The sequence below is a fragment of the Chroicocephalus ridibundus genome, chromosome 1 (genome assembly GCF_963924245.1).
Source record: "Chroicocephalus ridibundus chromosome 1, bChrRid1.1, whole genome shotgun sequence".
Classification (NCBI taxonomy): Eukaryota; Metazoa; Chordata; class Aves; order Charadriiformes; family Laridae; genus Chroicocephalus; species Chroicocephalus ridibundus.
The window spans coordinates 90,033,773-90,059,661 of record NC_086284.1 but is presented as its reverse complement, the minus strand read 5'-3'; the positions used below and the strand labels follow the sequence as shown (position 1 = coordinate 90,059,661).

The window sequence follows — 25,889 nt, the reverse complement described above, 5'->3', positions numbered from 1 at the left end:
AAACTGAAGCAGTCAGCAGCCTACTGCATGGCAAAAAGGTCTGCTAAGAAATCCAGGACTGAGTCATCAAGCCCAGCCCCCTAAATACACACACCATATGATCCTATTCATAAGGATAGGTGGCTCCCTTTTAAATAAGGTGAAGTTGCTGAGTTTTGGGGGTTTTTAACTTCACTGGCCATGACAGACAATTTGAGATAGATATTTGTTCCTCATTGAGCCTCATTTCAGGACCCCTATCACTATTGCCTTAAAAATAATTTACGTTTCAAAGGGAACTCCAGGGGAAAAATGTATTTTGTTGGCTCAGAGGAGTATTGTCACGATGGCTGCTCGATTATTCCCTTGAGGCAGGCAGACTAAGTAGGAGGCTTTATCATCATTCAAGCAGATGGGTTATTAGACATATGACACCAACAATTTTAGTAGACTCAAACACGGAAACTCAGTTTCAAGGCTGAAGTATCAGAATTAATCCACTGCTGAGGAACCCTCTATGTTATCAAATAGATGCACTTGATAGATACCACTAGAAGCATCACATCTACACTGTAATGATTTAACAAAGTATTCATACTTTTCCTTCCTTACTGAAAAGTGTAAAACAACTGAAATAGGCATTTAGGTTCCTCTTTACAGGCTGCACATAAATTAAGCTGCAGTGCCCTGTACTTCCACATTTATAACTCCTCACCTGAAGAGTAGCGATAAAGTCATAAGGAATATTTTTTTTCTGCATTCCTCATCTTTTTGATTCTGTGCAACTACAATCTCTTACAGGAGAGAATTAAACGGCATAATTGTAAATACTAAAGATTAGAACAACAACAAAAAAAAATCTCTCTAAACAGCAGGTTTAATATCTTATCTTAAAATACCCAAAATTAAATCCTGTCTTCAGAGCTATTCCTATGAAGCTGACCCACTGCATGTGCGTCAGTGTTTAAAGTCTTTATAATGTCTCTGCATGCTCCAGATTCTAACTTGTAAGCTGACACTACTCAAAAAGGGCAAAATTACTACAGCTACAAAGAACCAGCCACTGTAAAATTCCACAGATGCCTCTAGTAAAACATACAAAGCAGCCTACCATACAAAGCAGTTATCCACACTTTTCACTTGAAACACAGTGAGATTTTAATGATTCATACATGAGACACGTCCATCCACAAAGTACACTCCTGAATCTGTTAAACTTCTTCTCAATCTCTACTTTAAGAATATAAGTGACAGAAAGAGAAAATTAAGGGGATCTAGTGGTTAGAGTTTTTCATTCCTGGAAACAGGACTTTCCTGAGATAGAATAAATACCTGACCTGCTGTGTGCAGTTCCTGAAAGATGGTCCTAAATAAAGACTTGCATGCTGGCTGTAAAGAGGGACTTAAAATAGTATCAGAACCCCAATCAAGACACTTAAAAATCTGGAGATTCAGCACTTGAACCTTCTCCTGATGGCATTTTGGAGAGTGACCAACAAGAGAGGCACATTGGCACTGCTCAGTCATACTGCTATTCCACAGTTTCACCATTGTAATTTTCCCTTTTTCCACTCATGACAGTCATCTTCACTTGTAATTAATTTCTGATATAAGCCCTACCATCTTAAATATGAGCTTAGGTATTAAACATGTATTACCTAATAATGCGTTATACTTACTAGATAATATTAATCTAGTAAATTTATTACTTCTTCTATCAGACATTTGTAGGCTGATATAAGCCACATTATAGTACACCAGTGGCACACAGGAGAAAAACTATTTGGGAGTTAAATTCCTATGGAGTGTAGCAATTCCCATGACCCTAAATTTTCCATTTTAACCAAATCACAATTTCTGTTGAAAAAAAAGTTGAATGAATGTGTATGCTAGGTATTTAGTCTATTCTAGGAAAATAAGAGATGACCTTCAGTGTAGTAGCAACTGGTTTATACTGTCCAGAGCTATGCATACAAAGGCATTCTGTGTTTGCTTTGATGCCTTGCACATGCCAGGGGTTGATGTCATTGATAGATTATGGCTATTGACATTGCTATCGTTCTCCCACAAAAACTTTATTAGCATAACAGAAGATCTGAAAGTGTGCTATCCCACTTTCTAAAAATCTTCCCCATCTGCTGTTGGGTGACATGCGTAGATCACCTTCCCTTGCCTAGTCGCCAGAATACAGCGGGCACTTGAACTCCACAGGAAGGGTCTGGCTGCATCTGTCTTGCAAGCAAGGCCATTGTTTACGAGATAATTACTCTGGCCTTGTTAACTTGCGGCAATAATCGAGAATTAAATCACCTAATAAGCCAAGTTACCTAGTTAATATAGCACATTATAACAGCAATGATTACGTATAAACTTTGAACCCCCTTTAGTGCCAATTAATTTCAAGAGCATTAGCACCAACAGTAAACGAATACGAAGCAGTTTAACTAATTAAAGCTTACTACGTAATAGGCTTGTAGCTTCAATTATCATTTTTCATGTTAGTCATCTGGAACAGTAACGATATGTACCAGCTGGAAAACATTTAGAACGGGGCCTGCCTAGTCCCACAGCAACAGGTAAATGGAACAGTTTTTGAAAGTATGTCATGCACTTTCCTAGGAAAAGTGCTAAGTAAGGCTTATCAACAGAGACAAACAGCAGATGGCAACAAATGTGCCAAGAGACATTTCATCCTTCAGGAAGAGTTCAACACAAGGCATCAGCAAAAAAGGAGCAGAATTGGAAGCACAACTTCCACAGATCTTACCCAGCTGCTCTCTTCTGTAGGGGGGGAAAAAAAAAAAAAAAAACCAAAAACAAAACAACCAAACAAACCCCAAACACAAACCCAAACCTAGCCAAGCAGCAATCCTCATCCTAATGTACAGACTTCACATGCAGCCCATCTGCGTTTCTTTCCCAGAAGTCCAGTACGGCAAGGCAGCTGAAGCCCTTTCTGCTATGAGAAGCTTCCTTCTTAGCCCCCAGTAAGAAGGAATCTATTTAAATCCAGACATTGATCCTCAAGTTTGACTTACAGGGAGCTCAGGATTTTTTTGCTATTTCAATTGTATGTACAGAATAGAACTAATTGTCCAAGCTTTTTGACTTCTTGTGCACTTTTGGACTCACAAAGTTGCTGGCCCTTCAGCGTGATGCAGTATTTCTCTTTACCAGTTCTGAGTATTTGGTGTTTCCAGGTTACTTTAGTGACTTGAAGACACATAGCTATCTTCTCCAGATCCTTTTATTTTATTCTTGACGTTCAACTTCTTAACACACTGACTGAACTAAATGCTGAGGTAAAAGTCATTTTCATGTGTCTCCTCCAGGTTTTAACTTCAAGGCTCTGCAGTTAGTCAGAAAAGCTGCTAGTATTTTTGGACAATTAATCTCTTGAACTACCTATCAACAACTATCAGCTCCTCCCTTCATTCCACCCCCAACCCCAAGTAAGCACACACGAAGAAGGATGATTCAAGTACTTGTTTGGGAAGAGACAGAAAACAGGAAAGAGGCAGTTGGAAATAAAATAAAATAATAAAAAGGAAATCAATTACTTGCTGTCTAAGAAAATCTATTGGCAGCTCATAGTACTCTTTCGCAAACACTTTAAGTACAGCTGACTTAGCATTTAAGCAGCTGTGCCCACTGCATTTAAAAAAGCAGTTAAAAGCAAAACGTGTAAAGGAGTTCTTTCATTATGGGTATGTGTATTGGCTCAGGTTTTCCCAAACTCCATCTCCCCCACCATTCACTGCAATGGCTCAGAACCTCAGAGGGCACCAAGTCCTCCTTCCACGGAACAAGCGCGAGTCCCTGGACTCTTTATGGTAGATAACTGTAGTCCTAACACAACTATTGGCCATGACACAAATACTGAAAATTAAAGACAACACCCAACACCTCCATGTTATGCAAAGCATGCAGAACGTTTGTTGTGTTTTTTTCACAATTTAAGAAAAACCATCAGACAATAAGAATTGGAACACCATTAATGATCCCTGTTTGCAACACTGTCTGAAGAGCTTAAATGAAAGAAGCATCATGTTACATAAAATTGCAAAAAAACACCAATATGCTCAAGAGCATATAGCAAGTCTGTGATGTTCTACGTACGACACAAACTATTAATAAACTGTTAACCCCAGTTCCTCTCAGAGAGGGTAGCAGACAGACAGTCACAAAACAGGCTTTCCTTAAGTCAAGATGGAAAAGGCCAGGGACAAATACTAAGTCAGTACTGATACTTGATAATTGTGATAATCTACTACCATACGTGCCTCACATGCTCTTCGAACCAAAAAGGAGTTGCTTGGCTTAGCAGGGAGGCTCTCCCCTATTATGCAGGCCAGCTGAGCCAAAAGCTATGCAGTACTGTATGGAATAACAGAAGGATCATTTCTGGAATAGTCAAATAAATGCCACTTCATACTGCTTTACCACCCAGATCTCCTCTGGCAGATCTATTCCTTTTTCCATTTTAAGAAAAAAAAAAAAAAAGAAAAAAAAAGAGAGAGAGGGAAAAAAAAAAGTGAAGCAAGATCTATGTGGGGAAGGAAATAACTGACATTAAATAAGCTAATATAATAAAACATCAGACAACAAACATTTATTCCTACAGTGAAAATTAATGAAAAGGAAACTAGGACAGCTGCACAGTCCAAAATTGGCACTGATTTTCAGAGAAGGAACAGGATCCCTGAAACTATTACTAGATGGCTCAGGAATCCCTGGCAAAAAATCAAACAGTTTCTTAAAAAAAATTGCTGTAATTTAACACAGTATTTATGACAGAGCAAAGTGACACAAGCTTACACTCCAGGCTGAAAACTGAGACACACAAATAAAAGCCACAATTTATTAATCTTCCCTTGGTCAGCACGTCAGAAGCCCATCTTCCTGGAAAAAAAAAAATCAAAACTGGATGACTTGCTGATATATGGAAGATGAGAGACTTTCATAATTATTTTCTTTAAATATTTGAATAATCAAATCGAAGTTCAAGATCCACCACCAAAGTATCAGATGGCAAAAGGTCCTTACACTAAAGGAGGATGGGGGGAAAGGGAAAGGGAGCGTTATTTTTATTTGAATGGAAGAAAAAATTTCGTATTCATTACATGGTTATAAAATAAGTCAAGATCAGGACAGGATCTTCCAGAGAGGCCTAAGAGCAATCAAAACCATTCAGAACAACCCTATAAAGTGCAAATATCTCCTACGCATAGAAGGAACCACTTTCATTAAGAAATTACTTGGACGGAAGTAAAAGGAAAGCATCTGCCCCCCTTCCCCATCAGGCATCAGTTCCAAGTATTCTAAGACTAGCTGAAGAGCTGATCTTAGAAAAACACAGAAATTGTAGCCTACTGCAAAAAGATATCAAGGAACATGGGTTCAACTTACCAAACAGTGTGCAAATTGGGAAGAAAATTTCATGTGTGCCAGCTTTTCCCTCGATTTTTTAGAATCGGTGGGAAGTTCCCCACTGTAGGAGTATCACAGCTAATTCAATTTACACATATACATATGTCAGCATAATACACTTTTTTAAAAAGTGACAGCTTTTATAATCTTCTACCCTTGATTCAGCAAGACATTTTATTCCAGGATGAAGTGTTTCAGTCCCCTAAATTCAGCCCAATCTTGTTACAAGTCAGAAGTATTGTTCTGTGATTTACATAAAAGCATTTCCACCGAACTGAGCAGCAACTGACAGATAGGGTAAATGGGTTCCTGATAACATTTAAATAGCTGCGCTAATTACACCACACAGACATAGGAACATGATCCCTTACTGAAATCCTCAGAGTAACCATCCAGAACGTTAAAGAGAAGGGAGGAAAAAAAACTGGTGCAAGCCATAAGAGCATGTAAAGGAATTTAAAAAAAACACCCAAACATTCTGCATAAAGGAGGTAATCTCAACTAATTAGACGCCGTAATGATCTTCTCACAGTCTGTTAGAAGCCAGTAGTAGTTAATAACTTCACAGATTTCTTCCAATCCTTTTACCAGGAAGGAATGGCAGTTTCTAAATCATTACTGCTCTGTCATCCTGGACCACTGCCAAGAACATGAAACTTCAGGACACCTGTCAATTAACACATTCCTACTGAAGGCAGGCTCATCTTCCATCTTTAAATCTATTAAAAAAAAAATAATCAGTGATCACAAAGAGCAATCAGATCAAAAACCATGGCAAAATTAAAATCAGAAGTGTCTTCTTGAAGGACAACAGTCTTCAACAAAAAAAAACAACAACAACAACATGAAGAATTGCGTCTCTGCCAAAGTAACTATATACATACTTTGGAAGATGAACTACATGATGTAATAGACCTTTTTCCATCTCTAGCATCTGTGGTATACAGCAGTACATGCCAAACTGACTGGCCACCTGATGGACAATTGTGTATAAGAGTCAGATCTAAAGCCTTTCTCTAATCAAAGCTTTCTGCAGGGGTTCTCAGTCTAAGTACAGGCTTCTCATTGATTTTTCTTTAGCTCCAGGATGACTACTTTTACCTCTAAGTTGAAAAATATGAAGTTAGGCATTGAACCAAAAAACCCAGGTACGATACATCTTAAAAACATCAAGGCGAAGGAGCTAGCATAATTTAAAGAAACCAATAGATTTCTGAGCAAATACAAAAATGGTATTTGCCTAATTCAAAGATGCTGGTGATGTTGAGTTCTGAGGGAGACAGGGAGGAGAAAGGGGAGAAAATAAGGAGGTCACATGAAAGCCAAAACTTCAGCTGTCATTAACTTATACCTGTGTTGTTCAAAAATCAAAGGGTATGGCCAAAGAAGTTCTAGATTCGACAAGCAAAATTCCAACGAGAGCAAAACCAACAGGAAGGTTGCAATATGCTCGAGCACAGGGCTGAGACGCCCCTGTGGTTTTGTGGCAGCCTTCCACATGCCAGTTCCAAATTACAGTACAACGAAGGCTGTGACGGTTTGATATCCCAGTAAAATTAAAAGTATCAAGGAAGAAGCATGAATTTAACAATGAAAACATTTTTTGCGCTGAAGTCAGAGAAAATAGAAAATAAATTAGAGTGTGCCAACTGTGGTATTGCCCAGTACAATGAAGCTGCACACAGAACAATTCAGAGTACCAAGCTGAAGGGCAAAACAGGTAGATTATTTCACCATAGTTCTCCTCCTCCCTGGCAACTGTTCAGCAGATTCACTATCCTTGGATAAAAAAAACCCCCAAAAACATTTGTACCTCGAGGTCTTCTATATCTCTATCACAGGAACCTTTCTTACCCAGGCACTTCAGGAACATGACCCTGAACTTCATCAAAGCAGATTATGACACAGTCCTGCTTCCAACAGGTTAAACTTGCCAATTTCTGGTCTGTTTCATGAATAAGGCAAGTAATTAGAAAGAAAGCATTAACTTAACACGGCATCATCAACCTGATGAATCAGCCACGCAACGAGGAATCATCATTCATAAAGACTGCATGTCAAAAGAGCACCTCTTTTCTTTTTTTGTTTTTTTTTTGGTTTTTTTGATTGTTTTTTTTTTTGTTTTGGTTTTTTTTTTTGGTTTTTTGTTGGTTTTTTTTTTGTTTGTTTGTTTGTTTTTGTTTTTTTTTTTTTTTGTTTTAACCAGGGCTTACCAACCACCACTATCCAAATTTTAAAAGTTTCTCCAGCCCCATGTAATCACCAAGACTAGCACAAGCCCACATAAAAATGACTGCCAGGGACTAATCCCCGCAGGTTCAAATGACGTTCTGACATTCCCCGGTTTCGATGAGCAGTGCTTGATGAGCACTGCATTGCAGCGACGCAAGTGGCAACAACTTCCCATCCTCAACAACCTAAAAAACTACTTCTTGCTCTTTAGGAAAACATAGAAGACTAAACATGAAAGGTGAAAGGTAAGGGGAACTGGATAATAATCCAGGTGTTGAAATAGGCTTTTATGGAACAACTGTTTCTAGTGGCTCAAATCAGCAAACGCACACACTATCAAATTGTAGAGCAGGTATCAACATATATAATTTAATCCTACTCCCTGAAATCTTACCCAGTAAGTCTGATAAAGGGCACAGCCTGAAGCTAAAGACAACGCTATCACCAGCAACATCTCCTGCATTATATTATGTATAACCACCGGAAGGAAAGCAGAGAGAGCAAGCATAAGTTAAGCTTTCATGTGCCTTTCAATCACCTATCCCACTCGAAAATTTGGGGGGACTTATTTCATCCAGCTTTGACACTGCCCTCTTTCTACTACGAAGGAAGTCTGAACAAATTAGCTTAGGCTATATGCCTGACTTTCATGTTTCCTTGCTTCTAACGTTGCTTGTTTACCTTAAGAGATCTGCATCAGATATGCCCCAGCTCGTTAAACTACACCTATTTCTCAAGAATCCTTTGTCCCAAGCAGAATTTTTGATGTTGCCCACCAAGATCTCCTATATCCTTACACGGTATTGTACCTGCAGCAGCAGAGACGATCCATCTTCCACAGATAAATAAAGGTCTTGAACAAACTGTTTCATCTGTCTCATAAGTATATTTCGATGCTGAAAATAGCATAAGCCGTTCATGCATATCTTCTAAATTAAGCCAATGAATCTTGGCACAGGCCCAGTGAAAGGACATACATGCAAGAGACCACATGACCTGACCTATACAGCAAAACCTGCATTCAAAGTACTTGGAGGAAAGATGATTTTTTTTTCTAGATTTGAAGTCAAAACAGCGCGGTAAAACAAGAATCACTGCTGAAATGTCTTCATCCTGCCAGTTTTCTTCAATGCAAATGACAAGTTGCTACTCTTGCATCTATTGGATTCAGCTGACCTTGGCAATAAATCTGAGTGTGAATTAGAGGAACTTCTAAACTGATGGTCATAAACAATTTTGGTTCAAAGGAACCCCTGAACATCATCTAACCCAACCTCCCGCCTAAGACAGGGCTAGACCTGCCCGGTACAAGGCTGTGCATTAGGTTCTTGAAGACCACAATTAATTCCATCCTTAAACTCTTTTTCTCCAGATCGAAGAAACGCAGCTCTCAGCATCTCCCTATATGTCAGAGTAGGATCATTTACTTAAATCATTACCTGAAAACAGCAGATCTGGTAGGGTCAAATGAGTATTCATCCAAGAGGACGAAGAACAGATCATGTAATTGTGGATGAAGCAAAAAGCTTCTAATATAGTCTGTTGTGCAACAGTGAGCTTTCGCACAGTGGGCAACATTCCCAGGAAATACATGAAACTTTTTGATTATGAGATCAAGGTGTCATATCCTTGAAGGACAGTATGAATATTTATTTAAGTCTCGTGGGAGACAGACACTTCAGTTAAATAATTTTTCTATACTCTTAGGAAATGTGCTTGAAAAGGAAAATTATTTTTTCCCCCTAATTTTAAGTCTCGTATTTTGAAAACTTTATTACCATCTAGGTATCCAAACCCATGGTTTCTAGAACACGCCAATATCCAATTGAAGATAAATGCATGATGCAAATGAGTGAGGCAATAACACCCTGAAGAACAACTTCTGTTAAGTCTCAAAAGCCGCAATATTTTATAGCAAGCTACTAATGAACGTAGAAAATGCATACTGCAAACAGTGCTAACAAATATATAGGCTGGAGAAAAACATTAAGACAACAGTTAGCATTTGTATTCTTCCAACCTTAACAGTGGGTATTGAAAAATGAATTTGTTTGAAAACAGAACCTAAGTAGTTTACAAATGGTGTTGCGATGTTGCAAAAGCTCTCACCTTCATGGTGGAGCTCCTGTGCTCCTTTTATGAGGCATCTCTATGCCAGTATCTGAAGAAGAGAACCACAAAAGGATCTCTGTCTTGTGAATCCCATACTCTCTTCAGTATTCTAGATGGGATTAAAGGATTTCTTCAGTTACTCTAAAGCCAAAGCATGGTGAACTTCTAGGGTTGCAGGATTCAAGTTCATTCTCCAGTATTTTACTGCACACCTGAGAGTCTTTCTGTTACCACTGGATGTGGAGAAATTTCTACCTCTCCTGACCCTGAGGTACCAGCCCCTCTACCCAACACACGTGGCTTCTACAAGGGGACGTACTGTTACATTTCAGATACAGAGAATATGCCAGAGACCTTGCTCTTTAAGGTCCCCCCCTACCCTGGTTTTCAGTTTTACCATAGTTCTGGGTGAGGAATATCTTCTTGTTACCTAGTCAGCTGGGTTACGATAAGACTCAAGCAAAATCTGTGTCTTTTGGCAAGACAGGAACGATATACAAGATAGGAAACCATAAGAAAAAAACAAAAGTACAGAAGAAGGAGAACAATATCCCACAAATCCCCCACAAGTTCATCCTATTAACACTAACCCTACAGTTTCACAGTTGGGTGTGAGCTAAAAAAGGCTGGTCATGCCTGACCCCTTATATCTCATGCTGGGTCTGCCCCCACTTTCCAGCCTCCTTTCTACCCGCTCTAAGAGCATGCAGTGAGTCACTGAGTCATTGATCCAACAGAAATCAGTTTGGTTTTCCTCTTTAGTTAGTTTTCAACTCAGATCACCAGGCTGATCCAGCTCACCACGGGGCCATGCAATTTCTAGAACCCATTTACAGAAATCAGTAGTCAGGAAGCGAGAGGCACACACCTCTGGTGGCAGCACAATCTTAAAATAAGCAGTCACAAAAAAGAAAGTCTCTCCATTCATCTGACTGGCTGTACAATCAACCTGAGCCTGATCAATCTTCCTAAACATTTCTCGGTGAATATCCCATTAAAGAAAACCTTTCTGCCAAGTGAAAAAAAAAGAAGAAAAACAAACAACCAAAAACCACACCACCCAAAATAAAATGAAATAGTTTTTTTCCTCCAGACTAATTTCCTCCTCACCCAAAATATTCTGGCCATTCTTCTCAATTGAAATGTTTCATTTCCTCTCCTTGGAGATGCAAAAGTCTTTATCAGACCAGATGTCATCTCATGCACTCGACTAACAATAATAATATTTCATTTCAACAAATGTTAAGATGTTCCATAATTTTTCTACTACTTGGTACTCAGTTCACATTTTCAGATTGTAAGCAGCCTCTCCTTTGAAATGTCTATTCTAACTCATTTGGGGTATTAGCATGCAGAATAACGTACATAGCTTTTTCACTGGCTCACAACTGCATGCATAATGATAAATTTAACAACAGTGACAACTGGTTTGACCCCAACAGTTTCCATTTAGGGACACTGCAACAATTTAGCACTATTTCTCGTAAGATTTCAGTTTGCCATTTTTATATTTAAAAGCAATTAAGAAACTCTTTGCCTAGCCTTTTGCCATCAAGTTCCATGTCTTCCGAAAATGTTATAATGATGTTGTATTCCCTGTTTAAATATAGACGGGATGCTTAAATGAGACTTCAGGAGGCTCCTTTCCCTCTTTTAACAATCCCCCTTCTCCCATACTACAGCATGGAAGAAACCAGGAGTCCTGACAATTGCCCCATTCACATGGCAACTCTTGTAAACTGTATAACCAATGCTTTAGGTGCAATTAAAAGAAAGCAGCTGATGATCAATTTGCCTGGATGAACAAGACTTAAAAAAAAATTAAAAAAAAAAAAAGATATGCCTGGATTTCTTTACAGAAGACAATTACAATAGACGGCCATTAACCTGCTTACCTACCCTTGCTTAATTTTTTTAAAATGAGCTCATCTTTCTCCACTTCATCTTTCTCCTCCCTCATCCATTCTTTTCCCAGACTGCAGCAATAACATGCTTTTATTCTTTCCTTTCAACTGCCAGGGCCTTAAATTAATTATTAATTGAGAATGTATCTAAAGGATCTCAATGAGAAAGTTGGAATTAACCCAATTGCCTCATTCCCCCTTTTATTTTGCATACTGTAACACTAGATCTACCTGTTAGTACTGCTGAAAACAGCAAATGTGTTATTTTCCTTTCAAAGGCAAGTTTTCCAGCTGCTTGGGCAAAAATACACAACAATGAAATACAACATGGAAAAAAGCAAGTACCTGGAAAAGGCCTCAGCTTTGAGTGACAGCCATTAGCCACCAAGCTGCCTACAGACAAAATTCTCTCAACAACTCTGCTGTCCTGTAGGAAAATCCTGCAGCAGAGGGCATCCTGCGTTTGGGAAATCAGACAACTGACACTTCATCAAAAGACTTGTCCTTTAAAAGAGGCTAGAAAGGCATGACCTTATGCTGCCTGCTAGTGCAGAGCTGGCTGGTTGTACAACACCGACTCATCTTGTTTCCAGTTGTTAAATTACATTAAAGGACAGCTAAAAATATATTAAATATTTTCCTATTACTTTTCCATGCAAGCAACTGCTGTAGTTACAACACCACCAATGTCCAGGCAAACGTTTAGTAACACAGGGGGGTGGGGGGAAGGTCCAGGAATCCTGCTAACACATTCCAGATCAATAATGTCACATTTGGACTGCAAATCCAGAAAGATTTTTGTCTTTTAATTTGTTGTAAGAACAAGAACTGATGCATTTCTAGTGATCGAAACAGGAAAACATTGACATTTTCCAAAAAGGTCAAGCAGATCTGAGCTATAGTTTTAATTCCCCCTTTTAATTCCCCCTACCCCAAATTTTTAGCCTTTTTTTTTCTTCCAAAATACACCGAAATTTAACCAGTCTACCTGTGATATACAATACACTAAATTCTGAAAAATTCACACTGATATGCCCCACCTTCCCTGTTAGAGATTACCCACAATTGAAAGAAATAAACAAGGAAGACCCGTTTGAGAAACCTGATAGTCGACGTTTAAAACACTTCGTGACAAAACCGAAAGTCTTAATTGATTAATGATCCCAAGGTCTCTATCGCCATCTAGTGAAAACTCACGACCATTACTACACTACCCACATAAATTACACCTCGTTCGCTGGAACAACACACGATAACCCCTCGGCTGGATCCAGCCTACATATGGCCAGAGCGTTAAGGCTTTGATACATTTCTACTGTATGTCTTTAAGTACATAAAGGTCAAGCACCAGCTCGTATCTCGCTAAGGCTCACTGACGAGAACCGAGGTCTTACGCATTACACTCTGTCCTGGCGCTATGATCTGGCTTTATAAGTGGCCTTTCCACATCATATTTAATACTTCTGCCACCAAAAATGAAGTAAACATGTCAAACACTAGCATAGTTATAAACAAGTTTTTAAACCATCAATGTGTAGTTACAAGAATTTTTAGTCACCATAAGGAACCCCATGGCAGTGCCACTAGTTTTAGGGCATTGGCATCACCAAACCACGAAGAGAAGTCGCAGTCCAGGAGAGGTAGTACAAAGCACTCGGCATCAGACACTTGCAGTACTCGGTCTTCCTACCGCTTCAGTGAAAGCGTCTTCAGTCACACAATTAGAAAGCAGCAATTTACAGAAGTCATCAAAAACTTATTCTCTCTCAGCTACATTGAAACTTAATGCTACGATAAACTTCAAGAACTTCTTCGACTTGAAATACATATTTGCCACTTTCAATTATTCTGCTCAGACTTACGATTGAATGGTAATTGTGTTAGTGCAAATACTAAGTTCAGTTTTCATCCCACACGGTATTATTCCCGCTTAGACATCTACAAGCCTACCTGCGTTTACTCAAGTCCCACCCTCCACATTACCCTCCACAATGGTAAAAAAAAAAAAAAGTATCAATTACTTATCATCAGAAAAGACCATATAAATTCAAATCAATAACATTTTTCCATAATAGTTATTTTTTAATTAACATTTTCATATAGATTACCCAAATCTCTTGGTACTTAATGTTCACCTCTTTTATATTAGCATTTAGTGGCAAGAGGAAACCTATGAATAGGAAGGCTAACATAAAATTTTCAAGTAGTATTTTTCTAGATTAAGTATTTCAACTTTAAAAAAAACACAGAAAACTAAGGTGTCCTCTTGTGTCACCTTTTATGGCAAAAACCACTACTCAACAAATGAAGAACTAATAAAGCTGTACCTGTTTATTGACTAAAGCTATCTGTTTATTGACCTAAAAATGGAAGTTCTCAGAACAGAGCACATACAGCGTATTTCATCAGTTTCCATCATACTTACACAGCAGCACAAAATTACAGATCGTCCTGAAAAATTCTCAAATTTTCAAAAATTTGTTATCTCCACAGTATCCAGAGTAATGAATACCAATCTATCTCAAAGAATGGGGAAAAAAAAAAAACCATAGTTTTAGCTCTACAGGAGGTGCTGTACTGCACGGAAGAGACCTACCAGGACCGTAATGCCCCACTGAGCTCAGCACTAGAGCTGCCAGATGCAGACCGGCTCCCACAGACTTTCATTGGCATCTCTCTGCTGTGCTCCCAGAAGCCCTGTTTCATAGAGGAACTTTTAGACCTGCACCGGGTACAACAAACTTTCGGCAAACACTGTGCCATAGTATTAATTTTTTTCCCCAACTCGGAGCAACTACAAAACTGGAGACTCAAATGTGTGCAAAGGCTTGGCAGAAGCAAGCCCAGGTCTAGCACCACCAGAATTTAAGAGGTAAGAGGTCCTTTCCAGCCAAAAACTAACTATGTAAGAGAAAGGGTCTCAAAGTGCTCTCCTAGTACATCCTCTACCACCTATTGAGGATTTTCACATTCCACCATCACTTTGGAACATAGGGCAGGAACACCAGAATTTTATGCACCATTATCTCATAACTGATAAGTCGCAGAGAAATGAGAATAAATCCTATGTGCAAACAAAATTTTTTTCCCCTCCCTTAAAGACCAAAAGCTCAAGTATCCACACAACGCCCAGTTTGTGACAGGTGGTCCATATGACTAATGGAGATGATAAAAAAAACCCCAAAAGTCAAATTTATGACTTGTAAGATACTGCTAGAAAATATAAAGCTATGATACTCAGCTGCTTTTCATGCCAACCTTGTAGGTAAATACATCAGAATCTTACAACAACAAAAAAGATACTACTTCCTTAAAGGAAACAGTAATTTTTGAATTCACATGGATGCATAGCACTTTTACAGTTATCAAATCTGGAAATTATTTCCTAGTTAAACATGTGTGTAAGGCTAAACATACTGGTTACATAAATCGGGAGGACAGCAAACGTGGGGCTGTCTCTAGAGAGCTGTTTAGATGGGAAAACTTTGAAAAACAACGATGTGTTATCAGAAACAAAATGCCCCTATGCACATCAGTTGGGGGTTGTAATCGGACCTTCGGTGCATTGGGTTGTCCACAGCAAGGAGAGCTGTGCCCTCGCATCAGGGGGAGCATGTGCCTCTAAACACAGATGTGAACTCATCCAGCCCTCATACATAATCCATTGCCACCATGGGATTAATTAGTCCTGTCACAAACCCTAGCGTTTCAGGAACTCAACATACCAGAGCACAGGACAGTCTGGCTAAAGACAAGCTCATCCAAAACTGAAGCGCACCACCAAATCAAAGACTAACCCATCAAGCAGAACTGGAAATTCACGGAAAATGTGAAAGCAGCCTTAATTTTTGTCACCATAATCCGTCCCATTGAAACAAAGCAGTTAAATTCAAAATAAGGCTCTAGCTAGAGCTTCAACTGTCATACTGCTTGAGACATTTATATGATTCTTTTCTAGACACCAGTTTCATTTTTTTCCCAACTTCCGCAGTACAAGAAACATAAAAAGTACAGTTTTGAAACCAAAAGCAGGTTTGAAAACAAGACCGTTCTCCTATTCAATTGCAAAGTAGGTGGCTTAAATTCACCCTTTTTACACTTGTGTATAACCTGTTTAATGACTTACCTCTCTCCCTTTATGCGTCACTAAAGCAGCCAAAGGCTTGGCATAGAATCTGCTGTAGGAAAATCCCAGGCAGCCATACATACTGTTAGCAGTGAGTTTCAAAGCTTTCTGTCTGATATCATACTGAAAAGAAACACAACCAGCAAAAATGATACAACTACAGCCAACAGAGAACAGAACTTAATGTTCACAATTACATTCACAGCTTTTTATATAGTCTGCAGCAATGATGGGCTACAAGTAAAGCACATTACAATCACTGCTCACTACTAATCATCCCTATTCTGCAAGGCTGATCAGGGCACTTAAGGGGAGCGGGAGGAAAAATCAAAGGAGTTCTACAAAACACACCTGTAAATAAAGGTCTGGATTTAAATCTGGCTGTTTCATTAACTGCTTAACCTGCCGTCTTCTCTCCACCAGTTTCCTGATTTCTTTAGGCAAAACTCCCATTTCCAGAGACGGGTCCGGAAGCTCTGGAATTTCTTCCTCTTCTTTGACCTGTCAAATGATCACCACTGCTTGTCATTTTTTTGCTTGAAGATTAGATTTTAATGTGTTAAGTGAAAAGCTTGGGAATAAAAACCCCAAATCACACAGCTTGTATCTATTCCTGCAGAGCACCCAAAGCACAGTTTAGGACAAGCGTAAGAGTTTTTTTGTGGTATTTAACTATATTACTTAGACCCTACTGGGAGACAGGGACTAAGCGTGTCTCTGTCTGGGAGAAACCCAAGAGAGACATGGACCAGTAGCAGGAAGGTATTTTTTTTTCTTTAATGTAAGTGTGTGTATATATTTTTATATATATATATAAAATATGTGTATTTATACACAAATCCAGATAAATAAAACACACACACACTCTGACTGTTACATACAGAGACAGATATAAAAACATAAAGAACACCACACACACAAGCAATTCTTTCCATGCTGAAAAAAATCCATCACATAAGTATTTTTGGTGTTCAGAACTGTAAAATGGAGCACACGATCTGCAGAACTGATACTTTGAATAAGATAACTGACAAAAGAGAAATTGACAGTAACAGCAGAATGAAAACTTCACCCCAAGCACCTCTTGATTATAACAAAACAATAACCTAACAGAAAGCACACATTCTTCTTGTTAGCATAAAAGAAATGGTTGCTCAGCCAAAATGGAAAGAAATTTCAAGCACAATGAGAGAGACAGAAACACACAAAGAAAAGGCAACAGAGACACTATGAGGTTGGAAAGTTTAGTAAAGCAGTCTGAGAAGAACCATAACAAGAAATGACACCAAAACCTGATTAAATATCATACCGTGATAGAAATCAAAATGAGCTGCTTCAGTTTGAAGCACATTTAAGAAAGCAGGGTAAATCCACAGAGAGTTTGGAGGAACTTACTGACAGAGTTCCACATGCTTTTTTCCTCGTTTCTGCTATCGTGCTGGTATTTCAGTTGTTATCGGACTAACTATGTCCCGTAACTACCTATCCACAACACACTAATTCCAACCTGTGAGCTGACACCAGTTAAAAAGAAAAGCCTCAGGTTTAACCTTTAGACCTGACCAGCTCTCCGCTTCAGTTTAGAGCACAGCTACGCCAACGACTGTGCCAGCACAGCTGAGGAAGTGAGAATAAGCAGCCACGGGTAAGCCATGACCAACACAGCTGCTGAGAAAACAGTACGTGGAACTACACCTTTAGGAGGTTTTTCAGTTGTGTGTAATACAATTTAGTGCTGTATTAAACAGCAGGAATGTCTGTGAAGCTGGTCCTGCAGCTGACACAGTCACAGTGTCACTCCCTCACACACACCCCCAAGACACACACATAGTTTCCCTGATATCTAATAAGGATTGAGCTCATATTGCGTTCTTTCCCCCATGCAGAAGCACGAGACTTGTTTCTCTCTCATTCAGGTGTATCTGCACGAATTCCGGGGGAACGTAACTTTAGGAAGCCTCTACCAAGTTAAGATGAAACTGGTCAAGGGGCTCTGAAATTGCTAGGAGGATCTGGGGCCGAAACGGGCCAACAGAGTCTCGCTAAAAATCTTGTTTCATGTGGATACCAAGATTTTATTTAGCTGCGAGAGAACTTACCAAGATTCTATTAGAAGGAAGATGACAGACATACAATATTCGAGAAGTCCCAAATCAAAACTTACTATGACGCATCTTTAAACAGGAATCACTTTCTTTTTTTTTTTAACACGTGTGAGGGGAAAAAAAACATAGCATTAAACAGTGAAAAAGAATAGTTTCTTAAAAAGCTGATTCACAGAAAACACACTGAAGTTTAGATATTGTAACTTTAGTCACAAGTTAAGGCACACAAACCTCTGCCCTTTTCTGTGCTTCTGATGACAGTCGCTGCACTGTGGTAAAGCAGATATTGAACTCCTGGATAATTGATGGGTACAAGCTGTTGAAGTCGAGAAGTAAAATAAACTTGTCATAAAAACCTAAAACAGAGTTTAAAACAAAAGTCATAATTACTCAGTCTCCCTAAGGACTTCATCCAACTCCACAATTAATACTCAAGTGACAGTAATACATTGTACCACATTTCCAGCATCTAAATCCCTTAAAGTAGCTGTTGAGATGCACCGCTACGCATTATAGAAAGCTGTCAGAAGTGGAACGATCCAACCCCATTAACTCACCAGAGTTGAACAGATAGCTTCTGTGTTACTATAGGACACTTGTACAGTTTTCCCCACATAGAGGAGAAACTGAAAGAAAACTTCCGTGTCCATCAGAAGATTGTACACAGATATACAGCCCTGATTTCCTGCAAGACCATAATCTTCTCTCAAAAAGCTAAGAAAAAAAATGTCCCAAGAATAAGTAATTCCACAATCAATGTTGAGAATTTTCTTGTATGCAACACTGTCCCCCCCAAACCAAACTCCCACAGCATACACGCATTGCCCATTGCAATCTCTCTGCATTAACATAACCTACCTGCCTCTAACTTCATAGAAAAAAGAAAATTGCTACATCTTACCGACTTTGGGATCCAAGACTAAGCCCCCAGCATATGCTGCTTTCTTTTTCCCTATCTTTGATTTATTCTGATCTTCAAAATCTTCATCTTCATCCACCTACATTTGGCATTTAAAAAAGTCATTATCTAGTCTCCAAGATTTCTGTACTGCTGGAGGAGCTATTTTTGGCAAAGCAAATATGAAATTGGGAACCAGTGCATAGAGCTGCTTTTAAAATACATGTAAAACATGGTGTTTTCATCATGATCCTTATTAAAGCTTTCTACATGTCAAAACAGCATTCAAACCAACTCCTGTAGGAACAAACTGCTAAAAGGGATTACAAAGACCTCGAGGAATTGTCATCATTCAACATAGCACTAGTATGCATTTTCTGGCTGGTTGTAAAAGTCAACACTAGGAAAAAATCAACTCATGACCCAGAAGAAGTATTACTGCCCAATTAAAATGTAGTTTTTGGAAATATAAGGGCTAGGCTTTAATAAAACAAATAAAAACATTATTACTGACCTAAAGAGTATTCTGCTATTTGTTTTGTAGTAATAAGAATTTTTCTCCCAGTTGTTCAATGCTACTCTGAATCATTTAAAATGCCGGCACTGCTTTGATCCAACAACACAATCAACAGAACTTACTGCTTTGGAATTTGCTGCGAACTTATTTAAAAGTAAAACCAGAAAGCAAAGTATAGTGAAATATAAATACATTCCCAAATCTGAATTTGTTTGCTAGCAAATATATAGATGTTTCTGTAAATATTATTTACACTGGTATTATCCAAAGGAATTGGTGGTTTTTTAATACCCTTGGATATTTTACCCACATTCTCAAATCACCCACCTTACAAATTATACTTGAACTACTGTTCGTCAGCAAAATAATCCTAGGGCAAACACGCGTCTACAAAGCAACACAGAATATCCTCTTCTTTACTGTTTCCCTACACAGCCAAGTACTCAGCTTATTTCAATTTTAAACTAAAAGAGCAACAGAGTTTCCACAGATCTGTGATAAAATGGAAAAAGTGTTACACTGTCCCTTTAAAATTATACACTTTTCCATCATCAACTCAACAAAAAAAAATAATTCTGAATTAAGCATCAACTGTAACATTAAGTTATATGTAAAATCTAACATATGTTTGGGTTTTCCGTGCCCTCATAGAACAGTAATACACAAAAGATAATGGTCTTTTTTAATTTTTTAATAAAAATTCTTGGAAAGAGAAAAACTGGACCCACCAGCTTCTGCAGAGGCTTTTTAAAAACTTGTTTGTCTGGCACTATGTAGTCTTTTTCATGAAATGCATGAAGCAGCAAGAATTCATTACGTTCAGATCGTCCACCCATCATCGTCCTCGACTATAGAGAGGGGCAAAAAAAGAATTCAAAGCAAAGCACAGAAAACTCTGACATACGAAAAAAAGACTAAGCAATGTCCTTGAACTATTTATAAGTTCACCTAGCAGTACTACTATTCTGTATCACCACCATGCACAAAACTCAAATGTGGTATTTTTATGGAAGTTTTACATTATAACTTGACTAGATCATTGAACGCTCACACTTGTCACAGCAAAAAATTTACAGCATCTGTATTCTCAATTAGCATTTACAAACTAGAACTAGCAAATCAAAACACAGAAAACAGAACTGGTTTTGTGGGACATCAGAGCAGGGTGGAAAATAATAAAAATGTACCATGACATTCCCAGAGATGTTTGTTATTTGAAGAGCCAGGGGCAGAACATTCAGCTCACACATGATCTGCAGAATGAACTTGGCATCTGTCCAGGTGTTTTCCAGCATAAACATTAAGTGAGGAGAATCACTGGGAAAAGAAGGGGGATGGCCTAGTAAAGTAAAAATCAGTCTCCTTTGTAGCAGTTTAGACCTATATGCTGTATGGAACACATGGTATCTGTAGTACACCAGTGTTGGATTATACAGTAAACTCTTTTAATTGAAAAAAAAAAAAAAAAACCAAAACAAAAAGCCAAACCCAAAACTCAAGCTTGCATATCCTATTAGTGTATCTAAACCAATGCTCTCACAAACCAATTTGCTTCGCACACCACCCAGGAGCAGCTTGAAACATTATAACATACTGTTAAGACAGTATTTTACTTTTCAAATACCAGTATGCTAAGTCAGCATCTCCATGACAAATCAAATAAGCAAGCATGAACTTGTACAGTGGGAAACCAGCTCCTCTACTTTCCAGTGAGGGATTAAACACATGAATCAGTAACATACCTGTACATATTTCGAATTTCCTCTGGTAGAATCGCTATCCTCTCTGTTTTCAAAATCTGATGGACCAGTTCAGACAAATGGTAACTTTTGCAACGAATTAATTCTTTAGCTGAAATTTCTACATCACAGATCATTCGACCACAAGCAGCATTCCTTTCAGCAAACCCTCCTCGACCCTTAACCATATCACAACAGGAGAGAAAAACACAAACAAAATGAAACATACCAACATTAATAAAGAATATCTACCCAAAATATAGGCTTACAGGACTCAGTCAAGTTGGTTGGTCACTAAATACTCTAATACTCTAAATTCTCTACTAAACACCACTAAAACTCAATCTTTATAATTATGCCCCAAAGGAATCCATAGTATCTTTCAGTATATGTGGATATTAAGAAGTAGATACTTGAACTCTCATTACTAGTTAGACCTTAATTCCTAAACTGTCATGCTTTTTTTTTTTTTCCCTTTAATAATTAGAATAATCCCAACAAGAATGTGTGTATGGATTTTGGTTTTCCTCCAAGGATATTTTTTGTGCTAAAAGGAGGATGAAAAAGTCACTGAACAAACACACACAAATACTCATCTTGGCCTCTAGGAAGGACAGGATCAGGCAAGAACAGGACCACATTCAGTAATTCAATACTCCAAGCCTCACACATTGTCCTCTGAACAAATACGTACTAAGAATTACAGAATTATTAACTCAGCTCTCTATGGGATGATTCACCAATCAATCCATATTACATTTTCTAATTTTACAGTTATAGCAGACAAAGACTGTTACAGTAAAGACTATTGCAATTAATCTGTCATTACCATCATCTACTCGAGATATGTAAACTAAATTAGTCTAACTTGAAAATTAGTTTAGCTTATTACTGTAATAAAAGTCATATAAACACTCATCATTTCTGATCTGGGACACAGGAAATTCAGCATGACCAACAGTCAAAATACATCAGTGTCACATTTACAATTCCTCAGCAAAATTAATTCATTTTTAATCACATGCAATGTAAAGGGGCTTAAAAGACTTGAGCAATCTTATTACCCCAAGCTTTGGCATATTGGACCTCCTCAGTCGACCTATCTTGGACCAGTGAGGGACTTTGCACGCATTAATTCTTTGAAGCAGCACTTCCAGATCAAATCCATAAATATTATGACCCTTGCAGCAGAAAAAATAACAAAAAAACATTACAACAAATGCAAATTGAAAGATTTACTTCCACACAGTCAGTATTCCTTTGCCCTTTATGGTTTTTTTCAACTAATTGATGGCATTATCTCTCTCATAGAAAGCACTTTTTAAGAGAACGTTCATCAACAGTACTCATTAGTCTTAACACTAACAATGCTGTTCCACAGAATACCAAAATAAGCTCTATAACTGGCTTATAGCACACACAATTGAGCTTTATGCTTTGATACCAGAGATTGGGATTTAGAGGTTTCTAGAAAAAAAAAAAAAACCAAACCAACATTCTTCATTCAGCATATCAACTTAAGTGTAAGAATTCCTTTTCTCTCCATCCATGACAGCCTCAATATCGACATCAAAATAATGTAATTTTTTTCTTTTAATACTACAACAGGCACAGCTGTTAAATCCGGACAGGAAGACCTTGCAACTAATATTTACACATCAAACTACCCCAGCAATAGTTGCAAAGTTTAAACAATGCTGAGGACACTGATGACACTGGTCTGTAATCGCAGCTGAAAGCAAAATGCTACCCTGAGGAACATGAGTCTATGTGGACCAGCCAGTCACCAGGAACCGCAGGTTCACCATATCAGATACATCTGTGTAGTGCAAAACTGTGCTACAGAAGAAGCTCCTTAAAATCAGCAGCAGCGTTACAGCCAGAGAAGCGGGGTCCTACATATGTTGATATAGCTTGTTTTTCAACAACACTAAGTAAACCAGGTACAAATTAAACTGCTCTAACACAGCTCTGCTGGTTTTAGGATCAGAGCTCTCCCACCCCTACACTGCTGGCATGTTCAATCAAAAACCACTGGCTGCAGTGCTTCCCCTGATTCCTTCCCATAACCACCAGGAGCTCAGCTCACAGGGCGAATACTGGATACCAGCCACAGTGAGCTGAAAACATCAGGAACCCGACCGCCCATTTCATCCCATTGCAACCACTTAATTATTTGTATTTACCTACAGAAGAGTAACAGGTTGTATATAACCAACCTCAGATTTATAACCGACTTCAAATTGTCTTCAAAATTTCATTAAATGAAAGTCAGGACTGTACATTAATTAAACATAACAAAAAAAGAAAATGAGTAATTGTAATAAATCCTCCGCTGCCAAAACAGAAGAAAACATAAGAACGCTTATTACAAAACTTTGCTTAGATCATGTGGGTTTGTATAAGTTATCATTTTGATTTACAGCATAAACACAATCTAAATGGTAAAGCAAATTATATGAACATCTGAACTGAAACAGACTCCTAAGTGTACCAAGAGTTCCCATTTTTCTACAAAATCACATGCGGGTTTTTGTTGCATTTTGTCTTTCTGAGTAAAGAAAAAAAAAAAAAAACACAACTTGTTTCAGGTACTATGGAAATACTGCCTATTTCGGATACTATGGGAAATAATAGGATGTATAAAATGCTGTCCGGGAAAATTCTGTATCATCTTTGTATCAAAGTATACCTGCTGTCTTATAAGCAAATTCAATTCATAAGGCAGTCTAAGATAAACATTATAAAACCTACAAGGGGACAAAAGAAAAAGAACAAAGCTGACCAACTGACAATATGCTTTAATTTAACTCTCAAAGTCTCAGAACTACTCACCACAACAACATCTGGGTCAATTTTGTGAATCTTCGCAAGGAAAAATCCCAGCAGTGTTCTCTCTGTTGCAGCAATTTCTATTTTAGCATTCTAAAAGGAGCAAGAGAGCACCTGATTTCAATGACCCAATAAGTTTAAAATGGAAACATCTCCTCTCCCCTACTAGCTACAAGACAATAATAAAGCACCACAGAGTTCTCCCTTTCCTTCTATAATTCAAAGCTTTTTGTTCTCACTCCCATAGACACAGAAAGCTTTTCTCAGAGGCTTTTTTCCATTTTGCTTTTGTATGCAGGTGTCTAGTGATATTTTAAGAGCCTCCTAAGAATCAAACACACCAGGAAAATGCTCCATGTGCATCCTTCACTCACAGGCTTAAGATTACACAGAAACACGAGGAAAAATGAAAATAGGTTACTTTATTATTCTGTCAGCTCTTCTAGTGCCCTTTAGAAAGGATGTCTTCTAAATTTTGACAGACTTTACTTTCCAAGGCAAGAAGAAACAAATCCTTCCAGTTTACTATGAGTACATAGTCAGGTATGAAGAAAACTAATCACAATTTTAGCCTCTTTGCAAAACCTTTCCAACTCTCTTGTCTAACACTCAGTCTATTTCATGAGCATAACTAGCAGCAGTACTGAATCACACAGAGCACACACCTCTCTTTTCAAAAGCAACACAGAATAAATACCTGGATTTAGGTTTGCAGAGTGGAAATTAAATAGTCATGCCATTGCTTTAAAAATTTCTCTTACGCAACTTACCCAAAACAACATTAAGTTCGTATTTTAAAAGCTACTGCAATCAGAAGGCTAACGAAATGAATTTACCTTCTTTTTAATAGTTTCTTTGAAGTCATAAGGAAAAATGCAATCGTTCGGTTTGGAAACAACTGCAAAAGAAATTATATTTATTCTTAAATACAAGCTCTTAATTGTACCCTCCCCGTAAGCATCCATCCACAACCATCCATCCACAACAAAGGGAGCTAAGGAAAACTAACCTCTAATTCTAAAAAGCCAGTCTTACGTGAATACTTGTCTTTTAGATAACTGAGTAAAGCATTAAAAAGTTTTAATCAGTCATATTTGAAGTTATAATTGGAGATTAAAACTATGGCCCACAGCTTCCGAAGAACTTCCTCTTCACAAGCATTCAACACTCCTCTTCTGACTGGGGTCTGAATCTCAGGGTTTAGCTGATCTTACTATAACGACACTGCTGCAAGAGATTTTTTTTTCCTAAGAAAACTTGTTTATAAATAAGTGTGACAATTTTTTTAAATTCTGTTCAGAAGAACTGAACTGAAAAAATACCTAAGTGGCAGTAAATAAATGGTCTAAATTAACAGGTGAAGAAAGTAATCCAAGAGAATACATGATGAAGTAAAAGTAATAAAAATGATAGGAAACTATAGAGAGCAGGGTTACTTTGCATCATCTCAAATTAAGATTTTTTCAATAAAGTCTTCAATAAAAAGTCAGTAACCAGTGAAGTTAAAAACAGGGAGAAAAGCTCGCCTTGGAATTTAAACTTTGCTACTTAGTTATTCTAAGCCATTACTGCTGAAGTGTCAGAATTAATTAAAAAAAAAAACACAAAAAACAAACCAACCAAAAAACACAACAATAAATGAAAACCTCTGAAGAATTATTTTTCTACTCATAACAGAAGTTATGAGTTATGTACATACCACAGAAGTGTGTCTGAAAAGGAGGCTGAGGAGGAGCCTTATCCAAAGGAAATTTCTGATGAATGAGAGCTGCAACAGCCACAATCTATACCAAAGAGATACAGAACACACAACTTCATAAGCATGACTGCTATCGATACTAATTTCTTCCCACCTTTTTTTTTTTTTTTAAAGTTTCCTCATCTCTTTTCTCTTGTTTCTACAAAAGATCTTTTGTAGAATAAAAGCAGAAAAGTCATCAATTATCTCAAGTAAAATAAAGCAGAACTTACTCCTAAATTATTATCTTAGAAATCCGAGAGGAAAAATAATTTTG

The 25,889-nt window shown here is 37.9% G+C and overlaps 1 protein-coding gene and 1 non-coding gene across 2 annotated transcripts in view; both read right to left on the bottom strand.

Moving 5' to 3' along the window:
• Positions 1-25,889, bottom strand: part of POLA1 (DNA polymerase alpha 1, catalytic subunit) — a 205,507-nt gene that overhangs the window by 153,027 nt on the left and 26,591 nt on the right. The window contains exons 16-26 of the mRNA XM_063343448.1: positions 25,574-25,658; positions 24,711-24,772; positions 23,878-23,967; positions 22,107-22,223; positions 21,046-21,221; positions 20,491-20,620; positions 20,032-20,151; positions 18,790-18,886; positions 18,120-18,244; positions 16,135-16,284; positions 15,784-15,906 (exon numbers count right to left, since the gene is read on the bottom strand). Of these exons, the coding sequence (XP_063199518.1) occupies positions 15,784-15,906; positions 16,135-16,284; positions 18,120-18,244; positions 18,790-18,886; positions 20,032-20,151; positions 20,491-20,620; positions 21,046-21,221; positions 22,107-22,223; positions 23,878-23,967; positions 24,711-24,772; positions 25,574-25,658 (1,275 nt within the window). The remainder of the gene's footprint in view (positions 1-15,783; positions 15,907-16,134; positions 16,285-18,119; positions 18,245-18,789; positions 18,887-20,031; positions 20,152-20,490; positions 20,621-21,045; positions 21,222-22,106; positions 22,224-23,877; positions 23,968-24,710; positions 24,773-25,573; positions 25,659-25,889) is intronic.
• On the bottom strand, positions 18,407-18,537 carry LOC134510497 (small Cajal body-specific RNA 24). Its single transcript, XR_010069635.1, has one exon. It is a non-coding gene; the product is annotated as a small Cajal body-specific RNA 24 (non-coding RNA).